This window comes from Bubalus kerabau, chromosome 21 (assembly GCF_029407905.1).
Source record: "Bubalus kerabau isolate K-KA32 ecotype Philippines breed swamp buffalo chromosome 21, PCC_UOA_SB_1v2, whole genome shotgun sequence".
NCBI classification, from domain to species: Eukaryota; Metazoa; Chordata; class Mammalia; order Artiodactyla; family Bovidae; genus Bubalus; species Bubalus kerabau.
This window is the reverse complement of record NC_073644.1, coordinates 52,705,532-52,731,674: the sequence shown is the minus strand read 5'-3', so window position 1 is coordinate 52,731,674 and position 26,143 is coordinate 52,705,532. Positions and strand designations below refer to the sequence as shown.

Genomic DNA, 26,143 nt, shown 5'->3' with positions numbered 1-26,143 from the left:
AATTTGAAATTTTTGAAATTGAGATTTGTGTTTTCTTTGGTTGAAGATAGACAGTCCTTTAGAGTTTTACACAAGCTGGCCTTTGCTGATTGCATCCTCCTAATGTTAACATGTTCCTTTGTCTTCTGTATGTCCCATAAAAGGGTGCTAAAATTGAAAGGCTTGGTTAGATTTAGGTTTGTTTGTTTTAAAAACCAAGAACCCTTTATTGCTGATGGTGGGTGTTCCCATCAAGATGCACAGAATGCCTAGCTGTCTTTTGGTGAAGTCAGCAGCCATTGCTTATGCCTCGATCAGTTAATTCATTAGGAGTTACAGAATGGTGATGTTCACATTCTATTTTTCCTCCCACATTTATCAGTGGGAGTGAGTCTAGGAAGAGAAGCTTCTCCTCACTAGTTACCCTGATAGAGTTTACACAGGAAAGTTAGGGTGGATGTTTGCTTCCTTATTTACTGCTTGTCAGAGTAATGAGTTGGTTCCCTGCCATCCTCTGAAAGGCTTTCTCCTCCTTTCTTAGGAAAAGATAAACGTGAGGATTCATGTCTTAGTCTTTAGCCTTTGCTTTGACCTGACTGTTTGAGATGTGAGGAGTCACCCACATGGGTGGCAGCCCCTGTCTGGCAGTGAGTGGTTTGGACAAGGACCGTGAAACCAAGTGGAGTGAACACGGACCGTGGACTCAGTTGTATCTGAATTTGTATCTTGGTGTTGGCACTTCCCTGCCATGTGACCCCCAGCACACTGCTTACCTTTTTTGAGCCCAAGTTTTCCCAAAAATATGAGGGAAGTTAATAATACCCATCTCCTGGGATTCTTGCCTGGAATCAGGGAAAGTGACGGGAGCGCAGCCCAGGACCTGGTTCATGATGGAGGCCTGGGAAATGGTCACTTTTCCCTGTGTGTTAGGGAATGCAGCCCTCCTGCCACTTTTCCAACAGAATTGGCTTCCTGAAGTCTGACAGTGGCCTGGCACTTGGTGCCTTGAAGGATCAGGGCTCTCTCTCAGGGTGGGGGTGGAGAGTGGCCCTCACATGCACATTCCAGGTAGGAAAAGGACGAAGAGAAGAAGGTCAGGGAGGTGCACCTTCCAGCTGTCTAGTCCCCTTTAAAGAGACCCTCAGTCAACTCATCACGCTCGCTGGCCTTCCTTAGGAGTAAAGGAAAATGAAGTTCTCTGTTTTCTTTTGCTCGAACCATTGTCATCTCAATAACAAGTTCTAGAAGGAAGGAGGAGGGAGGGAATAGAGATGCTGCCAGGAGCATTCAATCCTGAAACTTAGGAAAACCCACCCTGTCTTGCACACCTTTGTCTTTTCTGCACAGGCCATCGGGAATGCTAAAACCACCCGCAACGACAACAGCAGCCGTTTCGGGAAGTACATTCAGATCGGCTTTGACAAGAGGTACCGCATCATCGGGGCCAACATGAGGACCTACCTGCTGGAGAAGTCCAGGGTGGTCTTTCAGGTGAGCCGTGTGACTGCACTTTTTGTATTTTTTCCCGGGGATGGTGCTTCCTTGCTCCATGTTCCACTCCCTGTGCCCAAAGAACATCTCGTCTTCTGAACCTGGACTTGGATAGACTTGTGCTTTTGGCCTTCTTTCTTCCTTTTTTTATTAATAAGTTTTCATTTATAGGTATCAGACCTGAAAAATCTTTTATCCCGTATTGATCTGTTTCAATGGGTATTGTGTTTAGATTCAGTCAGCAAAGATGTATTGTCTGTTATGTGCTAGCCCTGTGCTAGGCATCAAAGAGAAGACAGTCATGTTCCTTGTGGACTTCAGAGTCTTGTGATCTGAGCAATGTCATATAGGGTCTGTGGGTTTCCTCTTTCACCAGGAAACTCACTTGGTTATATTAAAAAAAAAAAAAAAAAGGCTATTTGACCATTATCTTAGTTTCCTTTACAAATAAATGGAGTTCTCGCTTCTCACGTGCCTCACATGACTCAGTTCTTCTTTGCTCACCTTGGGTTCCCTCCTTCCGAATAGTCTTTGGCCTCTCGGGGACCATCCTCCCCCTGCACCCTGGCCTCCAGTGGTGGTCGTGCAGCTCACAACCCCGAGTGTGGTTCCCTCCACCCCGCAGGGTTGGTGGGACCGCCCCATTTGCGGACCACTGCAGTTTCACTGCGACAGCACAGACAGCCTGCTGGGCTGGGTATGGGTGAGACGTGTTCTGACTGTGGCTATGGCTAGACTCCTCGTGGGTTTTTTCCTCTTCCTTGCCGTCTGCACTCAGGCTTCCTGAAGCCCCTGTCCCCACCGCCCACCACCCCTACTCTGCCTGTGTAAGGCAGGTCTGGCCCCGATGTCCGCTGTAAGTCCTGTCTCATCGTGGACCTTTCCCCTTGCCGTCCCAGCCTGATGATTGCAGGGGCAGAGCTTCTCTTAGTGCCAAGCCTCTCAGGGGCGAGAGGGAGGCCGCACCAGGGAAGTGACAGTCTTCCCAGCATGAGCTAGGCAGCGCAGTGGCCTGAGCCAGCGCCGACCCATGGGGCTGTCCCGGGTGAAACCACAGGGATGCTCTGTGAGGGAGAGAGACCACTCCTTGTTTTGCATAAGTCCAGAGGTAAACATCTTCTGGTTGGCAGAAGGACCCCGTAACAGTGAATGCAGACTCCGGAGGTAGGAGTTGAAGGTGGCAGAGATGTGAAGGAAAGATCTTGACCTCTGTCCCCCAGAGCACCCTGGAATTCAAACGGGGCAGGGGACAGTCTTGGGGTCCCTGCCCCTCACACTGAGCAACTGTGTTTTCTCCTCCAGGCAGACGACGAGAGGAATTACCACATCTTTTACCAGCTCTGTGCGGCTGCCAGTCTTCCGGAATTTAAGGAGCTGGCACTAAGTAAGTGAAGGGGGTGCTGCCCGTCCTGGGGGGCTGGGTGCTGCGGCAGCAGGGGGTGCTTCTGGGGGCTCCGCTCAGGGTCCTCCGTCCTGGGGTTCTCAGCTCCGCCTCTCAGGGGGCCCAGCCCCAGACCTCTGTGAGTTTCATGCCCCCAGAGAACGAGAGGAAAAGAGGCTGGGGGTGGCACAGTGTTGCGCAAAGCCTCAACGAATTAACATTCATTATTGTTGTGGAAAGTATGTTTCACTCGAGACACCATGAGAAACGCGTCCCCACCATGAGGATGTAGAGATTTAGGTAACGCATGCCCAGCTACTCTAAGTCACATTTGAGGATTGAGACAAAGAAAAAGAAAGAAAGGGGTGAGGCTAAAGCAGAGGTAAGACAGGGATGGCTCCAGAGGCACATCGGAGAATCCCGGGCCTCCCTGTGGAAGGTGAGGTGGGGGGTGCTGAGAGGAGTTTCCCTCCACCCAGAGCCCCAGCCAGACCACAGCGCGGGGTCCTCCCTGCAGGCAGGCAGCTTGCGCACACCCGCCCCGCAGTGCTCGGGCCGGGATGGAGCAGCCGGAGCAGGAGGCCGGCAGAAGCCTTGCTGCTGCCCTCAGATAGGAGGACAGCTTTCTGGTGGGTCCCCCTCACCCTGCATTTCTGCTGCTGCTGTTTGCTGAGGGGCCTTGATGTGAACCTAGTGGAGCCGAGAAAGTGAACGCGTTCGTCGCTCAGTCGTGTCCGACTCTGCAACCCCATGGATTGTAGCCCACCAGGCTCCTCTGTCCATGGGATTCTGCAGGCCAGAATACGGGAGTGGGTTGCCATGCCCTCCTCTGGGGGGTCTTCCCAACCCAAGACTTGAACCCAGGTCTCCCACACTGCAGGCAAACTGTTTACCGTCTGAGCCACCAGGGATGCCCTGAGTGGAGCTGAGAGCCAGCCAAGGCAAGAAGGGCGAGCAGACTTTAGTTCTCCACGCCACACCCATGCAGCCCCTCTCCTTGGGCCTGGAGCCCTCCCCCACTTATATGCAGGGCCTTAGCTCTGAGTATTGACTGACTCCTGCTGAGTCCTCCAGGACAACTCCTGATGGGTTTGTGTGCTGAGGGCAAGCCTCAGGCCACGCAGCTTGCCTGGCCTGGCCTGTCATCTGTGTTCTGGGAGGTGTGGGTAGGTTCAGGACTAGCAGATGGGGTACAGAGCTGGATGTCTAGACAGGGGTTAGCTGGCTGTTGTGCAGCTGTTAGAGACGTAGACTTCTGATCCTTGGCGGTCCCAGAGCTAAATCCTTGCCACCATAAGGGCCCAGGACCAGATCCACCTCTGGCCTCTCCAGCTGAGGCTCCCAGGAGGTAAAATACATCAGGTAGGTCAAGCCTGGGTCTGGCCTGTTCGCTCTGTGTTCTACTTGGCTGGTAGCAGTCAATGCCCATGTCATGTGCTTTAGCACCAGTTCCTTCATTCATTGAACCCTATGCAGGTGAGTTTGAGCCTGGGGATGTACTGTTGAATCAGACATTGTGGGTCCTTCCCTTGCTTAGCTTACAATACAGAGTGAGAAGGGTGTGCTAAGGGGTGGGTCACAGCTGCTCAGGGACAGTCGGTCTAAGTTGGACCCCAAAGGAGGAAGCCTTGGATGACATGCTTGACACTGGTTTTGTGCCTTGCTCGAGCTGCTCGGTGCTTGCAGATTCTCCCCAGTGGTCGTAAACTCCTCGGAGAAGGAGTGAACGTTACCAGCCTTGTTTGATGGGTTCTGCCATAAGCTGGCTTCTTGGGGCTCTGATGTTGGCTCGCACTCACAGGGACAAGGAAGGCAGGCCATGTAAAGGTTGACACCATCCTCCCCCACTCTTTCCCATGGGCCCTGCGGGACCTCTCAGAGCCAACCTGCGGAGGATGAAGACTTTTTTCTAGGGCTAATTTTATAGAAAATGAATGAATACTGGCAAGACCCATCTGGCTGTATTTGGACCATTTTATTCCAAATGTAACTTTAATAGGAAAGAAATCATTGGGTTTTTTTTTTTTCCCCCACTTAACAGGAGAGCATTGAGGTGAGAAATGACTTTTCTTTACTCCGTGTTTCAGGAAGGTGCAAGCTCCTTAGGCCCCTGGCTGGAGAGTTGAAAAACTACCCAATTGGATTAGTTTCTTGCTTTCTTACCTGCCTGTGCCCTCTGAGAGCATCTTGGAGTGGCGTGAAGAGCCTTTGATAAGCTCTCATGCTCAGGCGCGAAGCTGTCTTCTGCCTTATGGGTGGATTGGCTGTGAGCCCTGAAGCTTGACATTTTTAGTTCCACTGATAACCCTGGTTGAGTGGATGCAAACGTCAAATAAAAGAAGGACGAGCCAGTGGCTTCTGGTGAATATTCAGACATCCCTCACCTTCCTCTCCCTTTTCTTCACTTAAACTGTTGTTCAAATGCAGAGATCTGTGTAAGACCCCTTGGCCCTGCAGGAGTTCTGTGCATTTGTCTGAGGACGGAGTGGACAACAGATATGCAGACAGCCAGCCACACTTTTCTTTGCCCTGTTGTTGGCGGTCTGTTGTATTAAAATGACCTCAGGGTGAGATTTAAAAAAAAATACAATTAATAGTGTGTTCGAGTATGAATGCATGCATGCAGGCATGTCTTACTCTTTGCGACCCTATGGACTGTAGCACACCAGGCTCCTCTGTCCATAGGATTCTCCAGGCAAGAATACTGGCGTGGGTTGCCATGCCATCCTCCAGGGGATCTTCCCAACCCAGGGATCGAACCCACGTCTCTTATATCACCTGAATTGGCAGGCGGGTTCTTTACCTCTAGTGCCACCCAAGAAGCCTTAGAATATGCATAAATGCTGGTTAAAAGAGGTATAGTGGACTCACATTCCTGTCACACAGTCAGGAATAAATCCTTTCTTCTTCTTTTATTTCAATGGCTATATTGATAGTTTTATAAGCACCCTCTCTTGCCTTGCACCAGTCGGAGTACAGCCTCCCCAGGTGAAGTACAAGCCCTGGGCCATGGTCTTGATGGTCCATTGTTCTCATCACTGGCTTCACGACCCCTTTGTACACTGGTTTGATCCACTGAACCAGTTAATAGGGGATTCCATGGTGTTTGTCTCCTTGGAAATTCTAAGTAAAGAGAGAGACCCAAACTGGAGGACAAGAGACCCCTCTCTGGGATGGGATGATTGGCTTCCTGGGCCTAAAAGTAGAGCTGAGATGCAGGCAGGCTAAGTAAATAGGGAGTGCAGCCTGCTGGGATGTCGGTCTTAAGAAGAGAGTCTGGGGTGTGATGTTAACAGAGGCAATTGCAGCCTTAAAGCAGAGGCAACGAAGACAGTTATTCTGATTGTAGTAGAGAATGCTGTACCCTTGCAGTGATGAACCTCAGTGGGAGGAAGTTACCCTGCAGGGCCTGTGAGTTTGGGAACTCAAAGCCAGGAAGGGTGGAGTGGTCTATCTAACTTAGAATGTGAGACGGCGGGGCCCTGGCTGCTGACAATGACAGGTGTTTGATTCTGAAAATGCCTCCTTCCCTCCAGTGTGACAGTTTAGTGTTCTTGGAGTCTCAGACAACTCTAGTGCATCAGCTGATACTTTTGATAATGAGTTAGGTTGTATCTATGGCTAAGCAATGGGATGTCATAGATAACCATCTCCTTAGCAGGGTGATCAAGGAATGGGCTGCCAGGCCTGGCCAAACCCTGGGTGAGCCTACCCCTTAAAACCCTATGGCGCTCAGTTTGCCTGTCTGGAAAATGGGAGTACATATACATTTGGCCCTCCATATCTGCGGTTTCTACTTCCGTGGATTCAGCAAACTGAAATTCGACCCACAGTTGTAGAGGGCTGACTATACTACACCATTTTATAAAAGTTTTAGTTGCTCAGCTGTGTCTGACTCTTTGTGACCTCATGGACTGTAGCCCACCAGGCTCCTCTGTCCATAGGATTCTCCAGGCAAGAATACTGGAGTGTTTTGCCATTCCCTTCTCCAGGGGATCTTCCCGACCGAGGGAGCAAACCTGGGTCTCCCGCACTGCAGGCAGATCCTTTACTGTCCGAGCCACTGGGGAAGCTCTATTTTATATAGGGGACTTCAGCATCTGTAGATTTTGGTATCTGGGGGGAGTCCTGGAACCAACCCCCTATGGATACACAGGGACGACTGTATTCAGTCATCCTCATATGGACACTGTAAAAATCATCAAACGAGGTGTTTTGAAAGGTAAATGTGAAGGGGGCATAGAACTGATGGTTTATTAAACCTCTGAAGCTGTTACAATAATACTCTGTGTCAGAGCTTCCAGGATGATGAGAACGAAAGATCTAAATTTGCCATCTTCCACAAAGACCTAATGTCACTTGCTTCATCAAAATGCGCTTTTGCTGTGGCCGTGAGTGAGCTCGGGGCTGAAGTCCTTCATCTCCCAGCTCAGGTGCCTGCAGTCATCAGAGGGGGTTGAAACGACCCCTCCAGGAAGCCCTCCCTCGGTAAACACGTCTGCTGTTCTGCTGTGTGTTCCCGTGTACAGTGTTCCTTGCTGGTTGTGTGTGAGACTGGGGTTTGGGGCTGAGTTCTGCCGCTTCCTCGCTGGGCCTGATAGCGTGGACTGGGCCGGTGGGAGGAATTGGCAGAGTGCAGTGCTCACTGGAGCATAGGATCGGAGGTGGGGAGTGGAGAAATCTGGCAGGGGAGGTCAGCAGAGCCTGAACGAGTGGAGCCCGAGGAGTGACAGTGAGGAAGCTGGCGGATCTGGGACGTAGAGGTGGCGAAGGAAGAGCCATGGGTCTGGAGTGTTTGGAGGAAGCCACTTAATCAAAAGTCCAGGAGGCCCTTCTCGGGAGCTTGACCTTTGCCTTGAGGGTAGTGGTCTCCACGGGGTGTTCTGCAGGGAGTGGTGTGATCAGTTTCCAGCAATCTGGAGGAGGGTTTTGAAAGGACAGGAGCAGAAGCCAGGGGAAAGGTCTAGAGCCCTTTGCAAAGTTCCCAGACAACAGAAGCTGAAGGTCAGGCCTGAGGCAGTGGCAGTCAGGAGGGAGGAAGGAAAGAGACTGAAGAAATTCTTCGGAGATCAAATCAGAAGGACAAGGTATTGAAGGGGGTCACCGGGAGTTGCCGGGAAGCTGTTCTGAAGCATGTGTAGCTAATGTGCCATCAACTGTATGTGCCCAGGTCAAGAGAAAATCTTTGAGCTGGTGTTTGCAGGGGAGGAAGGAAAACAGCCAGTGTCCAGTGTTGGCATCTTATCAAATCCAAGCCCTGGACAGGGTTGTAGCCCCACAGAGGTGCTAGTTTGTGGAAAGTGTAAGTGACTTTCGAGGGTAATTTTGATTGGCTGCAACTGTTGCCAGCTTCTGAGCCCTGGGGTGCAGACACTGCCTGGGTCACTGCTCGATGTGCTCCCTTAAGGGCACCTCTGAGTCGATGACAGACCTGGGTGCCTGCTCACTCACCGTCCCCAGGCGGTGAGCAGAGGCCTGACGGAAGCGGAATTAAACTGAGGGTTGAGAGCAGGCACTGAGCCTCAACCTGGGTTTGCACATATGCTTAAATAGCTCACGGTGCCCTAACGTTTAAAACAAAAAAGGCTGTGTCACCCTGGGCACGTCACTGCCCTTCATGTGTTAAATGAGGCTGTCAGAGCACGGAGGTCTGCTGCTAGGGTGGGTGTACATTTTTTTTTACCATGTTTCTCAGAGACTTTTAAAGATAAATCTGTGGTGAATTCTACTGTAAGTTGAACCAGCCATTTCATTTTCTCATATTTTTTCACGTATCAGTTTAACGCAAGCAACAGGTTCTGTCACCGAAGTGTAGTTTTCTGTCTTTTGTTCCTCAGTCTTCTGTCCCAGTTGCCATGATCAATAAAGATGATATTTGAAACCCTGTTTGGCTCCACTTACACGAGGCACCTAGAACAGTCAAACTCATAGAGTTAAAAAGTACATTGGTAGATGCCCAGGGGTGTGGGTGGGGTCGGAGGGGGAAGGGGAGTCAGTGTCTAATGGCAACAGAGTTTCGGTTTAGGAGGTGAAAAATTCAGGAGTTGGGTGATGGCAAGATTGCACAGCAGTGTGAATGTACTCAGTGCCCCTGAGCTCTGTAGTTGAAAGAAATGGAAAGTGAAGGTCGCTCAGTCATGTCCTACTCTTTGTGACCCCATGGACTATACAGTCCATGGAATTCTCTAGGCCAAAATACTGGAGTGGGTAGCCTTTCCCTTCTCCAGGGGCTCTTCCCAACCCAGGGATCAAACCCAGGTCTCCCACATTGCAGGCAGATTCTTTATCAGCCAAGCTACAAGGGAAGCCCAAGAATACTGGAGTGGGTAGCCAGATTATCCCTTCTCCAGCGGATCTTCCCAACCCAGGAATTGAACCGGGGTCTCCTGCATTGCAAGCGGATTCTTTACCAACTGAGCTATGAGGGAAGCCCTGAACTCTGTAGTTAAATATGGTTAAAATAGTATGTTTTATGTGACTCTTACCACAATTTAAAAAAAAAAAAAGATGATACTTGAAAGGGTTCCACATCTTGCTGGGAATAAACTCTGGCCGGGGACAGCTTGCCCAGGGGCTTAGGCATCCTTGGGGGCGTGGTCTGCGGTGAACCCAGGATGCAGCATCCCACCTGTGTCTGACCCCTCACTTCCTTTCGCACCGCAGCCTGTGCTGAGGACTTCTTCTACACGTCACAGGGAGGAAACACAGCCATCGAGGGTGTGGATGATGCTGAGGACTTTGAGAAGACTCAACAAGCCTTCACGCTCGTTGGTAAGGAGCTTGGGGATGGGGAGAAGGGACTAGAGGGTTGATTTCACGGAGAAGAAAGCTCAGCAATGTCCTGCTTGGCTTGCCAAGCTTAATAAGCTGGTGGGGAAACCCTCTGGCTCCTGGTGAATATCTTCTTATTTTTATTCTACCCCAACCCGCAGGCTCCCAAGCTGATGGTGTGGAGCTCTGATGCCCTTTCTTAATAAGATTTGAGCATTGATCTCTCGGATCAACCATGGACCCCCATGGACCCCCCCCTTTCACTCCCTCAGGGCATGGACACAGAGAGGAGCCGTATCTTTTTTGTGTTGTGGTCTGGGTTTGAAGCAGTGTGTTCTAGCAGAAAGAACATGCCCTAGGGGCTGAAACTACCCATGTACCACCACTGTGGGATCCAAGTTGGAAATAGAGCATAAAGATCTGGCAGCTCTGTAATTCAGGCAGTGTTATGTCTGTTGATGCTGTTTCCATCTCGAGCTTAGCAGTGGAATCCATAAAACAAGAATTTCTCTCTGTTCTTCTCAGTCCTAAAGGGCAGTTCAGTTCAGTTCAGTCACTCAGTCGTGTCTGACTCTTTGCAACCCCATTGACTGCAGCATGCCAGGCCTCCCTGTCCATCACCAACTCCCAGAGTTTGCTCAAACTCATGTCCATTGAGTTGGCAGTAGAGCTAGAGAAAACTGCCCCCTTCTCTGGCCAGTTCTGGGGGAGAAGAGCCCCAAGGTGGTAGACAATCCATGCTTAACTAGGAAGTTGAAGTGGTAAATTCCTGGGACCTGCAGCCAACAAAGGGGAAGCTTGGGAAGTTAGCCTGAAATCCACAGAGTGGCTCAGGGGGCCCTGGTGCTTTTCCCAGCCCTTCCCTGATGGACATTTGGCCTCTGAGAGGTATGATCAACCTAGAGCAGCATTTCTTAGGTTCTTTGGGGATCAGAATCTGCCTGCAATGCAGGAGACCCAGGTTCAATCCCTGGGTCGGGAAGATCCCCTAGAGAAAGAAATGTCAACCCATTCCAGTATTCTTGCCTGGAGAATCCCACGGACAGAGGAGCCTGGCGGGCCACAGTCCATGGAGTTGAGAGTGACTAACACTTCGCACTTTTACTTTGGGAATCAGGGACCTTTCATCCCAGGTCCAAATAAAACATGGCTGAACAGGGCTCACCCTGATCGCCACGTGGGGAGAAAAGCAGGACTTCCTGTGCTGAAGTCTGAGTGCCATTCCCTTCTCTGGATAACTGGTGGATATATGTGGTTTGCTTTTTGTACCCATGAGACAGAAACCACACTGGTTATCCCAACAGAGTAAAATTACTGTAATTGTTAACAAGAGCAATAGTAGATAATTAGCTATTAAATAAGAGGATTTCAGGGGCCCAGAAGCAGTGGATATAAAAGAACCATCTTGAGGGTGAGGAAGAGATTCAGTGCAGGAGCTAGTGATGAGGAGAGCCCCCCACCCACACCAGGCTGAGATTTCCAACACTTGTAGGGGGTGCAGCTGCCCCAAGGTCAGGAAGCCCTCTGGTGGTGAAGGAAGCTACCGCAGGGTGTGAGCCAGCCCCAGTCTGTATAAGCAGACTGCAGTATACCCCAGGGTGTGGTGGAGCCAGAACTTCTCAGAAGCAGCTTCTAATGGGGGGGCCTGGCCTGCGGACACAGCTGGTTTCTCAGCTGGGAGGTGCCCAGGCTGCCAGGATGAATGCTAATGACCGAGGGGGACCAGTTTCAGTTCAGTTGTTCAGTCGTGTCAGACTCTTTGCGACCCCATGAACCGCAGCACGCCAGGCCTCCCTGTCCATCACCAACTCCCGGGGTCCACCCAAACCCATGTCCATTGAATCAGTGATGCCATCCAACCATCTCATCCTCTGTTGTCCCCTTCTCCTCCTGCCTTCAATCTTTCCCAGCATCAGGGTCTTTTCCAATGAGTCAGCTCTTCACATCAGGTGGCCAAAGAATTGGAGTTTCAGCTTCAGCATCAGTCCTTCAGATGAACACCCAGGACTGTTTTTCTTTAGGATGGACTGCTTGGTTCTCCTTGCAGTCCAAGGACTCTCAAGAGTCTTCTCCAAAACCACAGTTCAAAAAGCATCAATTCTTCTGTGCTCAGCTTTCTTTATAGTCCAACTCTCACATCCAGACCAGACCCAGGAAGGAAGGGGGAAAGCTGCTCTCGCCTTGCAGAGTCCCCGCAGCACCCTCTACTGACCAAGCGTGATATGCCACCCTCAGGCTAAGAGGAAGTGTTCACAGGGCCTAGGTCCATTGTGACCAAGCAGGGCAGAGAAGGGCAGATTTGAAGCTGAGAGATACTAAATTGATAACAGGCACCCCTGAGTTTCCCTAGCATCACGCAGCTGTTTTATTCTCCAGAGCTGGGGAGCAGATTTAGAGGAGACTTGACGCCGAGCCGGATAGCATTCTGCGCAGAAGGGAGAAGGGCCCCTGTGTGAGTGGTGGGCCTGAGCTGATGAAGGTTGCACCCTCCAAGGCCCTAAGGAGACTCAGTACTTTGATTGCCAAAGCACATGGAATTTGTAAAATTAATTACTTTAATAAGCCACTCTTCCCTACTCTTTAATAAGCCTGTCCCATCTTTTAAATCCCAGGGTTTGGCAAAGTTTTTCTTAAAGGACATGATAGTAAATATTTTGGGCTTTCTGAACCACGTTGATTTTGTAGCAACTACTCAGCCATCATAGTGTAAAAGTAGCTATAGGCAAAATGTGAAAGTAAGAACTGACAGTATTCTAGTAAAACTTTATATAGAGAAACCAGCGGTGGGCCACGAGCCATAGGCTACCAACCCGCGGTTTTAGTGTTTGCTTATTTTTAATTTGTTTTGTTGCTCCCCAGAAAGAGGTGCAGCTATTCAGAGAATCCTGTGTTAAGAAGGGACTGTCTGATCAGTATAGTGCAGAAATCCTAACTACTGTTGGGATTCAACAGGCATTCAATATCTACTACTTAAATTCATACCATGACAGGGTAGTTAGGGCTTGGGAAACGGACACGTCATTGGTCCCTAAGAATAAGTGAAGGGGAGAGGAAAGTGACGGGCTCAGCACCCACTTCCCTTGTTCTTCTATGAGACTTACCGGAGAGCCCTCTGGGCTCTGATCGCAAGCCTGGTGCTTTAACCCCTAAACAGGTACGTAACCGTCCGCTTCCTGTCTTGTCCTGGGTTTCAGCCTCTGGCTTTAACCTGTCTTCTTTTTGCCAGTCATAGTTACACTGAACCAGGGCATGTGCCTAAATGTTCACCCTCTGGCTGTTTTTCTGGTTTGTTAGTTGAAATAAAACCAGATGTTGGGATGATGAATATATTTCTGTAGACATTTGCAAGCACTTGCCCTCTGTGTAACAAGTATCAGTATCGTCGTCCTACCACCCATGTTCCTGAGCACCTGTTGTGTGCCAGGCACTGGGGATATAATGAAACAAGAACAGGAATTCGTTGTAATTTTTAACATTTGTATGTTTTGAAGATATTGAGTAATAAAAATTAAAAAGTAAATCCCTCACCCTGTGAAGTTTAGACAGTGTGTATGAGTTGCTCAGTCATGTCTGACTCTTCGTGACCCCATGGGCTGCAGCCCACAAGGTTCCTCTGTTCATGGGGATCCTCCAGGCAAGAATACTAGAGTAGGTTGCCATTTCCTCCTCCAGGGGATCTTCCCAACCCAGGGATCAAACCTAGGTTCTCCTACATTGCAGGTAAATTCTTTATCATCTGATCCACTAGGAAGCCCAACATTATTAACATCTAGAGTTAATTTGTCTAGTTCATGTTTGGGTTATCCACTTTATTGATTATCTGAGTAAAGCTTTGATCCTTGTATCTTTACTACCATTTATATAGGTGTCACTGACTTTTTTTTTAGCTTGAGTAAATTAATGTCTTAAAAATAAGTAACTGCCCCTGGGGAGGAATTTGGGGATAATTGTGTTATCTCTTAAACTGAATGGTAGGTTGACTGGTGTTCACTGTATTGTCTGAAGCCTTTTTTAAGTCTGAAATATTTGGTAATCCAGAAAGAAATGATGGGACTTCCCTGGTGGTCCAGTGAGTTTGACTCTGAGCTTCCAAAGTACGGCCAGAAAGAAATGATGGGACTTCCCTGGTGGTCCAGTGAGTTTGACTCTGAGCTTCCAAAGTACGGGACTAGAGTTCGATCCCTGCTTGAGGAACCGGATTCCACATTCCGCAACTAAGAGTTTGCATGCCACAAGGAAAGATCCCACATGCCACAGTGAAGACCCACTGAAGCCAAATGGATAAATAAATAGATATTTTTTAAGAAGAAATAATACCTTAAAGCTAAATATAAATGTTAAGACATTATCCATGTCTTTGATAACTTACATGCATAAGTAACAAAATTGACAGTAGGTATTTGCTGCCAGGGACTCCGGATAGGTATGTGTCTCTAACTTAAGGAGCATATAGTGTCATAAACAGTAGCCCCAGGGGGACAGCCAAGGGACAGCTGGCTGTCCAGCCTGTAACAGTGTCCCCAGGAGAAATTCTCCTCTTCTTCCCTGGTTGGCACTTCAGATGTGTGCCACAGATGTTTGTGGGATATTATATTGAGACAAAAATGACTGCAGATAAATGACCATTCGTATTAAACTCATAAGAAATATCTGTAAAGCGCTTGGTTGAAATAAAGCCCAAAGTGGGTCTGCACAATTGCTGCTTCTCCTTTGCTCTCAGAGAAGTTAAAACGGTCCTGTGACCCATCTGGTTTGATCAGGACAATCACCATGAAGATATTTCTCTTTTAGTCCGAGGAGCCCCTTTGCCCTCTGAGCTGTTACTGTGAGAAGTAATTACTTGGTGAGGATCCTGGATCATTTTAGGGAGTCATTGGCCTGGAAAGGAAAATGTAACATTTTTTTTAAAGTCCTTAAAAAGAAAGTAAAACATCCTTTCTATCCTACCATGGATATTGAGTGTCATTCATTTTTTTTTTCCCCCAGGAGTGAGAGAGTCCCATCAGATAAGCATTTTTAAGATAATTGCTTCCATCCTGCACCTCGGAAATGTGGAGATTCAAGCCGAGCGCGATGGTGAATCCTGTAGAGTATCAGTAAGTTGCCCTCCAGCGCTGGAGATAACGTGTGCACACTTCACTCTGCCCCTCCAGTTTTGTACAACTGAGATGCCTTTGCACTTAGAGGACATTCATAGGTTATTTATTCTTAAGAGTAACGGTTTCTGTTTCCTTGCTGATAATTTTTTAAAGGAGCAAATCCTTTTCAAACCAGCTGCCATCAAGGTTCTGTCCCTGAGGGCAGGGAATTTAGGGGTTATTCAATAAATTCTTTTTGATGGTTTGGTTTCCCAAGTATCCTGAAGCCCATGGGATTCTACAGAGTGTGGTCAGCTCATGAGTACTTCTGGTCTGTGCTTGCTGCACGTGAAGGGGTATTGGACACCATGCTGGTGACTGACCCCAAGGAGCTTACAGTCTAATCGGGTGGGCAGGATTGATGACTGCAGTGGCCAGGATTTTGACAGTACAAAGGAGAACATTGAGACTGGGTTGCAAACTGGGAAGTGCTCTGTAGATGCTCTTAATGACTGTTTTCCTGGTGCCCAATGTAGATAAAGAATGTCTTCATAGGTGGATGGGGAAGCACCGCCAGTCACAAGCAGTACAGACAGCGTGTTGTGTGCTCTCTGGTGTGTGATGGTGTCAGGCTGGACTGAACTGGTCTTCTGACCTTGCGTGAGTGAGTCTGCAGTTGCTTATTTTAGGTCTTTCGTGTCCATTTATGGCCAAGTCCTGGGAGGTACAAAGCACGATTCTTGCTACCAAAGACTTAGAATTGAAGTAAGTGGGGAAATACAGAAGACAACGCTGTGGATAATGAACGTGGGCATGAGTGTCATCGCCACTCACAAGCTGATGCTTTTTCCGCTGTGTATTTTATAACTCAGCTAAACCTGGCCCTGCCTCAGAGGAGCGGAAGACCTTTGACCGAGCTCATCGCCCCGTCCCACCCCCATACATCTTCCCTAAAAGAGAAATAATAGCTTTGGGTTTGGAGCCGAGGAGGGCTGCCAGCACCCTCAGCGTGGAATCTGCAGTCCGTGTGAAAGCAGGAAACGCTGGAGCTGGGCCGTGCTTGGTGTCCCCAGACGTGGATGTGCGTGTGCCTGTGTGTGTATGCGTGCGTGTGTGTCACAGGGCAGTGCAGTAGGCAGTGATGATGCTGTGAGACAGATTGTGGTGAGTGGAGAACCTGGTGCCGTACTGATTGGGGAGTGATGGATGGGCCCTAGTACAAGCCAGACACCCCCTGGCCTGAGTATTTAGAGCCACTGAAGCACAGAGCGTCCATGCCTCTCTACCCCCCACACCCCTGTAAATGCCCCCTGGTTCCTCAGGGCACCCATACTCTGCCTCATGCCGGGGACGGGTGAGTCCGGGAAGATTGGCGTTGGAGAGCTCCTGTGTCGGTGGAGAAATGCAGGAACGGTGACAGATGTCCCCTGGCCTCCCCCCACCACCCCCACCCCTGTCTTCTCTTCTCAAAGTGACAACCTGGCCACACCCCCATCGTGGGTTCTTACCACATTCACCCCTCTCCTCCGACCCTCTCAGGGTGGTTGTACTTTTACATTTATTATGTGCCGATTTGCTGCATCTCTGTCCCTCGTGAGACTCCAAAGCCCATGAGAACACCCGCCAGCACCCAGCACAGGGCCCAGGACTCCGTGGACACCCGCTAAGCAGATGGGTGGCTCTCGGGGCTCCCTTGGCTCAGCGGGGCGCAGTGAGCCAGTGGAGGGGCCCTGGCTGGGGTTGACGGCAAGGCGGGAGGACCAGGGCCAGAGAGCCTCTGGGCACCTGTGCTCGGGGGTGGGGTGGGGCCCTCTCCCTCGAAAGCTAAGGCTCTGCTAGTAGTGAAGTGTCACTCTGATCTTCTAGCGGATCTCCCACACCAGCCTCTGCAGGGACCTTCGGGGGGAAGGCCTGTGAATGTTCGCTGGTGGCAGCACATCGATGCCCTTCCCCCTCTAAGCTCAGGGACCGTGACTCCTGTTCTCCAGCCCTGACGCACACTGGCACCCACAAGTGTGTGTGCAAAGGCTGTGAAGGAGGGGTATCGGGCACACTTGGAGAGGGGACAGAGGACACAGATGGTGGTGAAGGGATGGGGGAGGACGCCTGGCAGCTGGAGGCATGGCCACCACGTGGCGCAGGAGGCCCTTCCCTGAGAGGTGACGGGAGTCAGAGGATTTGAGCACAGGTGTGTGGTCTAGGCAGGTCTCAGTCTCCAGTTAGAGGCTGTGTCGAGAACCAACTGGGAGAGAGAAGTCTTGGGTCAGGACTGCCAGGGCTCAAACCCGGGTTCTGCCGTTTACTGATAGTGACTCCCCTTGGAGTCTGTGTTCCCGTCTGCAGGTGGGGGTGCTTGGCACAGGGCTCAAGGGCTTGCGTTCTTGACTGTTCTCATCCTTGTCGTTACATCGCCCTCCGTTCACGGGATTGGAGAAACTAAGACCCAGAGAGAGAAACTCTTTCTCTAAGGTCATCATGACGGTTCAAGGCAAAGCCAAGTCAGAGCCTGGCCAGTGCTCTCTCCCCCAGACCACCGCCAGCCTTGCTTCTCGGTCCCCGGGGGTTGGGTGGTCCTCCACCAGCCTGGTGTCCGATCCCTCCGTGCCCGGAACAGTGTTGGGCATGCCGTGTGCGCTCGGGAAATGCTTCACTAAATGGTTGGTAGCAATTCCGGTTTGTGCCTCGGGTACATAGGGTGGACCTCCTGCTGGAAAGGCTGTCGGTCCAGATGCACCGTGCCTTCTGCTTGGTAGTTTTTATTTGTAATTAAAGCATGAAAATATGTTCCCTGCCTGCCACAGTTACCTTGGAGATGCAGCAGCATGCAATTACTTGGACACCAGAGGCAATTTGTTACTTGAATTTGGCAATTGGGGCCCACAAAACTCATCTGCTGCCTATGATGCTGGCCATTTTTGATGGGTTTAGCATCATTTAATTAAGCTTAAATGTAATTGCATGGCATTAAATCAGTTTCAGTCATCACCTTTAATCAATGGTCAGAAGTATCTACGGCCAAGCCACGCCCTACCACAGCGGATAAGAACCCATCCCATGGTGATGATCAGAAAGTTCCAGAACTCATGGTTCTTTCTGTACTGCGTTCACCTGAGAGATGACAGGGAGGGGAGAGAGGCTGCGGGCAGGCCTTGGGCAGTCATGTTTGCTGCTAGTGGGCCGTTTACATGTCAGGGAATTCAGCTCAGTGCTTTGCCTAGCAGTTAAGGACTTCTTGGTAACAGGTCAGATTAACAAGTTGGACACCTGCTACCTCCGAACCTGTTGCCTGCCAAGCTGTCCCCAGGCACTTAATGCTATCACATAGGGCTTTCTGTTTGCAGGAGAGGGCGGGTGGTGGTGGCGGGGTAGGGGAGAGTTGCAGGGTAGAAGGCCCTTGGCCAGAAGCGGCCACAGCTGCCCCACCAGCTGAGTGAGTGAAAAGGCAGAGTCCTCCCACGCCCCAGCCCAAGCTGATTCTCTGCCCGAGCCCGGAGCCCGGAGCCTGGTTAGGAGCTCTGGGCCACAGGCAGGGGGCTTCTATTTCACCCTGTTTTTTCTCATGTGAAAAATAAAGGGGATTGGATTAGAATAATGATCCCTAAGTATTTTCCTGAGAACCTTAACCCTAGGCAATTTCTTAGGAAGTTAAGGGTCTGTGTCAATTAAGTTCAGGAAATGCTCTGTGAAATCTCTCTTTCTCTGTGTGTGTGTGTGTGTGTGTGTGACAGGGTATGTTAACAAGCCCCTCCCACCATGTTCAACTTACAGTCACTCTCCCCACCCCTGCACTTGTGTTGGGTACAGCCAATTACTGGTCTTTGTAACTATTATTCCACAAGCCATACTCTGGAAAACCTGTGGCCTTCCTGATTTGGGGAGGTTATTTCCTACTCTGACATTTTATTGTTTTGTAATTGTGTGTATTTGGGTAGATGGATTTTAAGTATTTGTAGGAGGGAAAAAATGGCCTGGGAAAGTGGTACAGTTATCTGTGTTAATTTTCATTGAACAGGCCCCACATTTACATCTTCCATGGCAGCCTCATCAGAAAATGAGTCCCATAAGCAATTCAGGGCCATTAGGAGGTAGCTCAGGGTGTTCCTGGATTACTTTTCCACCTCAGAGTCCTGAAGCTCTCCAGCAGGCTCATGGCTGGGTTACCAGCTTTCCCTGGGGGATTCAGATGTGGAAATGAATACAGCAAAAACCTGGAGAGGAAAAGCAGGTTTTCTGAGGGGAGTCGTTAATGGGCAGCAAGAGTGACCCAGGAGACTCATACACTTGGGTGAAATGAGACTCTGGGTGACTTGGTTATCAATGACTCAAGGGCCAGGTGGTAAGATTGGTACTTTGGGTCAGTAAGGGTTAGGATCACGTGCAGCTGGCTACCTGGGTGAGTTCTTGCACTTCTCTGGGATTCAGCTTCTCGCCTGTATGGCGAGGCATTCCTATTTTTCCCAGCTCTAAACATGAATGTAAGTTATAGCATTCCGAATATTCTTCCCTGGTCAAAACTGGTCCCTTACTTTTACCATTTGTCCTAGCTTTCCACTAAAATCACTTTTTTTCCCACATGGCAAGTGCTTAAAGAAGATAATAAGTTTGGGGCTATGAGTTTAGTATCACATATAAGTTGAGTGTAGGTCTGAGGTTAAGATGAAAGCAGCTCTGCTTGGCGACTTAGGACAGAGGCAGTGGCAGTGTGCTATTGCCGGCCGGGGTGGGGTGGTCAGCCCAGGGCCCGTTGCTGAGCGCGCTGCTCTGGGCTGTGGGTCAGTTCGAGATAATGCTCGAAACTGAGGCCCTCTCCTGGGCTGTGGACAGAGCACTACTCTGCAGCTGGAAGTTGCAATCACTGTGATTCTGCCTTCTAGCCCCTTACTCTTGGTGGATTATCCATTCCTAAGCTCTCAGTTCTCATTCTGCTCCCTTCACTCGAAAACCCTCTCCTCCCGTTACCCTGCAGCCGCTGGCGGTGGAGGCGGGGACAGGGCAAACGCAGAGGTGTTTTTTAAAGCCCTACTGATTACTTGGCCTTTAGCGGGTCCTTAGGGCTTCCCTGGTGGCTCAGTGGGTAAAGAGTCCGCCTGCAGTGTGGGAGAGCCGTGTTCGATCCCTGGCTGGGGAAGATCCCCTGGAGAAGGAAATGGCAACCCACTCCAGTATTCTTGCCTGGAGAGTCCCATGGACAGAGGAGCCTGGTGGGCTACAGTCCATGGGGTTGCAAAAAGTAGGACATGACTGAGCGACTAACACCAGCAGGTATTATCAGTTTGAGCCACACTTTCTGGGCCCTGATGATCACTCAGTGGTGTGAGAGTGCAGGAGACGCCTGGGGCAGTGGCTGGGGATGAGATGGGGTTCTGGGGGCCTAGAGCTGGCGAGAGGGGAGAGGGCGTGGTCTGTCCTCCACGCCCCTCCTGAACCCTTCTCCTGGGTCTCTTCCAGCCTGAAGATGAGCACCTGAGCGACTTCTGCCGCTTGCTGGGCGTGGAGCTCAGTCAGATGGAGCATTGGCTGTGCCATCGCAAGCTGGTCACCACCTCGGAGACCTACATCAAGACCATGTCCCTGCAGCAGGTGGTCAACGCGCGCGATGCCCTGGCCAAGCACATCTATGCCCAGCTGTTCCACTGGATCGTGGAGCACGTCAACAAGGCCCTGCACACCTCCCTCAAGCAGCACTCCTTCATTGGAGTCCTGGACATCTACGGGTAGGCCCGCGCCACTTCCTGCCGGTCGCTGGTGTCTTCCTGCTGGTATCTTCCAGCCAGCGGGGACCCCGGAGACCTTCTTGAGGGTTCTCAACCAGGGGACTGTGAAATACGGGGGGGAGGGGGCATTTGAGGTTGTGGTTGTCACAGTGTCTGGGTCACTACTGGCACTTGGTGGCCCAAGGCCAGGGTGCTAGCTGTCCGATAGTATGGAGGACAGTCCCACAGAAAAGTGGACCTTGTCAAACACCGGTGGCTCCCCCACTGAGAAACCCTGCAGGTACCCCTTTGTCCTACTGGGAAGCTGAGGTTCAGAGAGGGCGGGGGCTAGCCAGTATCAGACCGGAGGTTTCTGTGAACTTGCATTCGGGTTTTGTGTTTCAGTTATGTTTTATTTAAGTCTGTCGTCCAGCCTCATTCACTGTATCCCCAATCAGGGTGATTGCTTTAGTGCTATAATCGTGCCCAGTGCTGTACAGGTTGATACTGCGGGTAGTCATTCCTCAAGTTCCTCTTCATTTCACAGTTCTAGCCTAGTGGAAACGACTGTTACCGTAGTGTATCTCGCAGGGAGAGGCAACCTGGCATGTGGAAAGAGTACTTCAGTAGGCACTGGGAGACTGCCTTTTTGACTCAGAGCCGTCACCAGCTCACTGAATGACCCTCTGCAGATCACAGCCCCTCTGGTCTTGAGTTTCCATTGCTCAAAACTAACAGAGCCACAGTCTCTCTGAAATTCATTCTAGGTCCTTCTGGAGTTGCTTAAAAAGACGCATACTGGGTTTAAACCTCACTGGCACTACTCTTATGATCAATGACCTGCCCTCATGAAGGTAATGATAGATGAAATCCCCCTGGATTCTTTATATCCTAAGAGTCATGGCTTCTGTCTTCAAATTGGAATTCAGACCCATAGCAGTGCGGCGTTGTAAAAGCCGTGATGAATAGAGCGTTTGGTGGACCGGTGGGCTGGCGCTTGCCCTGTGTCCGACTGTAGCAGAGGAGAACCTCCTCTGGAAGCAGCTGCTTCCCTGAGCAGAGAGAGAGGCTGCCCGGCTCCATCTCTGCTGCTCGCGATCATCACGGGGCTTCCAGTGAAACCCTGTCACACACCATGGCAGGAATGCAAGAAGGACACGTGATTTCTGGCATTGCAAAGGCCTTGAGAACTTGCTAAAGAATTAAGTCACTGCACGAGAGTAATACAAGAGACAACAGAAGAAATTGTAGCAGGGTCCATGTGAGGGTTTGCACACTTAGCGCTGTGCGAGCATCAAGGCAGAAGAGCGCACACTTGTGGGCACAGTCAGGACAGGCTTCCTGTGGAAAGTGAAGCTTGAACGGGGTCTTTCAGAGAGAGAAGAGAACCCGGGTGGTGGGGGAGCCACTTGGGGAAGAGGAGTTCGGTCTGGACAGTAGGGAAAAAGCCACGTCCTAGGTGAGGAGGAGCACAGGGGAGGATGGCCTGGGGAGACAGGACAACGCTCCCTCTCGGGGCTCTGCAGGGCCCTCGCTGAGTGGCTGTGGACACCCCGCTTGCCCTCTGCTCCATCGCTGCTGCTTTGGCTCAGTCCTTCTGATTTCCCCGGGCAGAGCCATGCAGAAGAGCCTGTATGCCCTGGGAACGCACTGCTGAGCTGTCAGCGGCGAATTCTGTCCTTCATCCCTGTGCCATGAGCGTTTTCAGGTAATTGGGTTTCCAGAAAACTGCGCTTTAGCACTGCCTTCTGATGTAAGACCCACAGAAAGTCAGGCGGCCGCATCTGACCCTGTTCTCTTAATCTCCCTGGGCAAGAATCTGTTTTTTTCTTGAGTTTTCAGTGTGGGAAGATTAACGTGGAGACTCCTTGTTGTTAGTCGCACGTAGAAATACCATGGCTGCAGTGCTCCTGATGCGCTGCACACTGTCACGCCTCGCTTCTGTTAGAGGTGCCTACTGTCTCAGCAGTCCTGAGTTTACACACGGTTGCCCCCCTTCCAAGGGGCCCCCAGTGAGAGGCTTTGCTTACTAACGAGGAGGGGGGGTGACTGTGAGTTGGGCGCCTAGTGCTGCTGAGTCTGAGGTGTCAGCTGGTCCCTTGGCAAGCTGGGATTGTGTGTTCGTATTTGCCGTTTAATGTTTTTAAGATTTTTTTTTTTTATGTGGACCATTTTGAAGTCTTCATTGAATTTGTTACAATATTGCTTCTGTTTTACCTTTTGGTTTTTTTGGCCATGGGGTATGTAGGATCTCAGCTCGAAGACCAGGGGTCAGACCTGCAACCCCTGCATTGGAAGGCCAAGTCTAACGACTGGACAGCTAGGGAAGTTCCCGACCATTTAGTTTATTGGTTTTTATAACAGAGTTCATTTTCTCTAAGGCCCTGTGACTGCGCAACGGGGAGAAGTAGATCACAGGGGAGACTTGTCTGTGGTTTGAAGGGGCGCTTGTTGGTGGAGGAATGGGGATCCACAGGACTCCGTGTCCTGTTTCTGGGGCAGGCTTCTGACCTGTCGCCCTTATCTCCATGTAGCCCTGGGTTCCTCTGAGAACTTCTGGCAGCTTTCCAGTGAGACCAGGTCCCCCTGCAGGAGCCCCCGGTCAAGCCCTCTCAGGCGTTCCCTCCCCTGGTTCTTCCTTCCAGGCACGCTGTGCTGTTTTCTCTGTTTAAAGTCCTTGTTCTTTCTTGGAAGCTAACTTAACTTTTTCGAACCTTGTCATAAAGCGGTCATATTTAGAAAGTGGTTCGCCTCCTCCTGGGAAGAGAGATGCCACACACAGTTCCTCCTCCAGCCGCTCAGTCAGTTGGCCCCACGCGCTGTGGGCAGAGTTCAGGATGGCGAGGTAGGTTCAGGGTTAACTCGCCACCGTGTCACTGGGCTGTTGGTTGCCAAAGCGCTTACGGACAACCTTGACGCTGCATATGCGTGCTCCTCAGCAGTTCTGGTCTGCTGAGAAATCGTTGTATAAATTTGGGCTTTCTTTTCTGGTCAGAGGGTGTGGAATGAACTCTTAGGAGATTAAAACCAAAAACTTCACCACAAGAAAGCAGGTGACTTGAATCTGGAGGTATTGGGTTTTTTTAAATTAATTTGTTTTAATTGGAAGCTAATTACTTTACAATATTGTAGTGGCTTTCACCATACATCAACACGAATCAGCCACGGGTGTACACGTGTCCCCCATCCTGAATCCCCCCTTGGAGGTACTGGTTTTGATCCAACAGGTCAGTGACATCATTTATTAACCTGGGGGAAAATGGCAGCATTTGGTGGAAGTTTGAGATTTACACTGAGCTGCTTGCAGTCCTCTCCCCTCCCAGTCATGCCGTCTTTCAGCTTTATTTCCTTTGGACTTACACACCTGCTAGGTGTCTTTCAGAAGCCTTCAGAAAAGATGCTCTGAGAAACCCATTGAGCCTTGTGCTCTCAGCTTCCTGAGAGTGGGCCTCACACCCGACACTCTAGCTGTCGCCCTCTCTGACCTTCTCCCTCCTCGCTCAAGGTCCTTCCTGTCACTAGGCTGTATTTACAAACAGTATGGCTACGGGAAGGGATTCTTCTGTGGCATCCCAAAACTCCAGCATTATTTTTTATTTTTGAGCTTCCCACTTAAGTCCCTGAAGAGGAAGGAGACCCTGTTTCCCACCGTCTCCCACGTGGTGTCTCAGCCCGAGTACAGGGACACCGTGATGCAACAGAAGATGCCCTTGGGATGACCTAATGCTTTTCTATTTTCTTAAGGCTCCTTGTCACCTGTGGGCAAAAGAGAGCTTGTGGAAGCTGGAGAGAGTGGCAAGGAGGGCGGGGGTGGGATTCTGAATACATTAAACCCCACTGATGAAGAGGAAAGGAATAAAGGGTTCTCTCCCTCTCTGAAAGTGAAAGTCACTCTTTGCGACCCTGTGGACTATACAGTCCATAGAATTCTCCAGGCCAGAATACTGGAGTGGGTGGCCTTTTCCTTCTCCAGGGGATCTTCCCAATCCAGGGATCGAACCCGCATTGCAGGCAGATTCTTTCCCAGCTGAGCCACAAAGGAAGCCCAAGAATACTGGAGTGGGTAGCCTATCCCTTCTCCAGGGGATGTCCCCTGGCTAGAGCGTTTCGGGCTCATCAGTCAGGCTCATCCTGGAAGCAGGTCATACGTAGTGTAGGTGAGCCACTCCAGGTTTTCCTATAAATGTTCCAAGTGTTACTATAGAACCTGCAGCTAGAATGAATAAGCACTCACTTCCGTATCTATAAGCAAGCGGCACGTGAGCCAGCATCACACATACACGCCTCCGCTTATCATGATGCTCTGACGGGTGGTTTGTTCAGACAGTAGAAAAGGCTGTGAGCACCTGAATCAATTATATGGGCCACGGCCGCCTCCACCACCACTCTTGACGAGCCCAGTGCTCAGAGGCCCTGCTCTCAGGCTCCTCTGGACCCTCCTACACACCCAGTGTCCTGGTAGAAGCCTCCACCCCCCACCCCCTGCCACCTCTCCCTCCCCTGCCACCTCTCCCTCCCCTGCCACCTCTCCCTCCCCTGCCTCAGGTCCCAAAAAGTGCTAGGCAAGCCACAGCCAGAGCAATTTAGCCAACCCGAGCCAAGCTCTCTTCCTTGACTGCAGACCTGTGAAGCTGCCTGCAGGGTCTTTCTTACAAGGCAGGGGTGGAAATTCACAGGACAGACCAGGCAGCTCTTAGCTGGGGTTTTCCTTTCAAGTCGCATCAACGTGCATTTGCCTCTACAGGCTTGGTTAATTGCAGTCATAATTTTTTGTTCCTCTCCCCTCCTCGAGGCAATGAGAAATAAATGGCTCCAGTTTAAGAAAGGTACACATTTATTTGTCTTTGACCTGAGCCTTCAAAATGCCAAGGTGGCAGGAGGCTTCAGCTTTGGCCAGCTCATTCTTGACGAGGACAGTTGATGCAGGAGACTTCTGGAGCAAGGCAAGGATAGATTCCTGCCTGATGCTGAGGGAAGCATGGGCCCCCAGAACAGAAAATGGGTTTGCTGGAATCTCGTATCCTTCCCAGTTCTTGTGTTACTTTCTCGGGTATTGCCTAACTTTAAATTTGCATCCTGGTCTATTCAGTGTTTTCTAATGATTTATGTTAAAAAAATTTTTTTAATTGTAGTTTAAAAACCCACACAACATAAAATTTACCATCTTAACCGCTTTTTGTATACAATTCAATAACCTCAAGTGTATTTGCATTTTTGTGCAGTTGATCTCTAGAACTTTTTCATGTTGGAAAAACTGAAACTCTATACCCGTTAAACAATTCCTGTCTTCTTTTCCCCACCCTCTAGGAGAAAGGACTTTCTGTCTCTATAATTTTGACAACTCTACATACTTCATGTAAATGAAATCATATAATACTTACCTTCTTGTGACTGGCTTATTTCGCTTAGCCTAATGTCCTCAAGGTTCAACCATGTTGTAGTGTGCGGCAGGATTTCCTTCTTTTTTCAAGGTGAATAATACTAAATTGTATGCATGTACCACATGTTATTTATCCATCCACTGATGGATGTTTGGGCTGCTTCTACCTCTTGGCTATTGTGATACTGCTGGAATGAACAAGCAAGGGTGTGCAACTATCTCTTCTTTTAAACTCTTTAAGATATATATCCAGAAGTAGGATTGCTGGATTATGTAGTAATCCTATTTTTAATCATCTGAGGATTATGTAGGAATATAGTGCTTCTATTTTTAAATCTTTGAGAAAACTCCATGTTATTTTATAGTAGCT

General features: G+C 50.0%; 1 protein-coding gene across 2 annotated transcripts in view; it reads left to right on the top strand.

Moving 5' to 3' along the window:
• MYO5B (myosin VB) overlaps positions 1–26,143 on the top strand; it is a 333,083-nt gene that overhangs the window by 198,922 nt on the left and 108,018 nt on the right. For both annotated transcript variants that reach the window (XM_055559254.1, XM_055559253.1), the window contains exons 6-10: positions 1,327–1,470; positions 2,773–2,854; positions 9,515–9,622; positions 14,609–14,718; positions 20,149–20,414. In XM_055559254.1, coding sequence (XP_055415229.1) covers positions 1,327–1,470; positions 2,773–2,854; positions 9,515–9,622; positions 14,609–14,718; positions 20,149–20,414 — 710 coding nt within the window. The remainder of the gene's footprint in view (positions 1–1,326; positions 1,471–2,772; positions 2,855–9,514; positions 9,623–14,608; positions 14,719–20,148; positions 20,415–26,143) is intronic.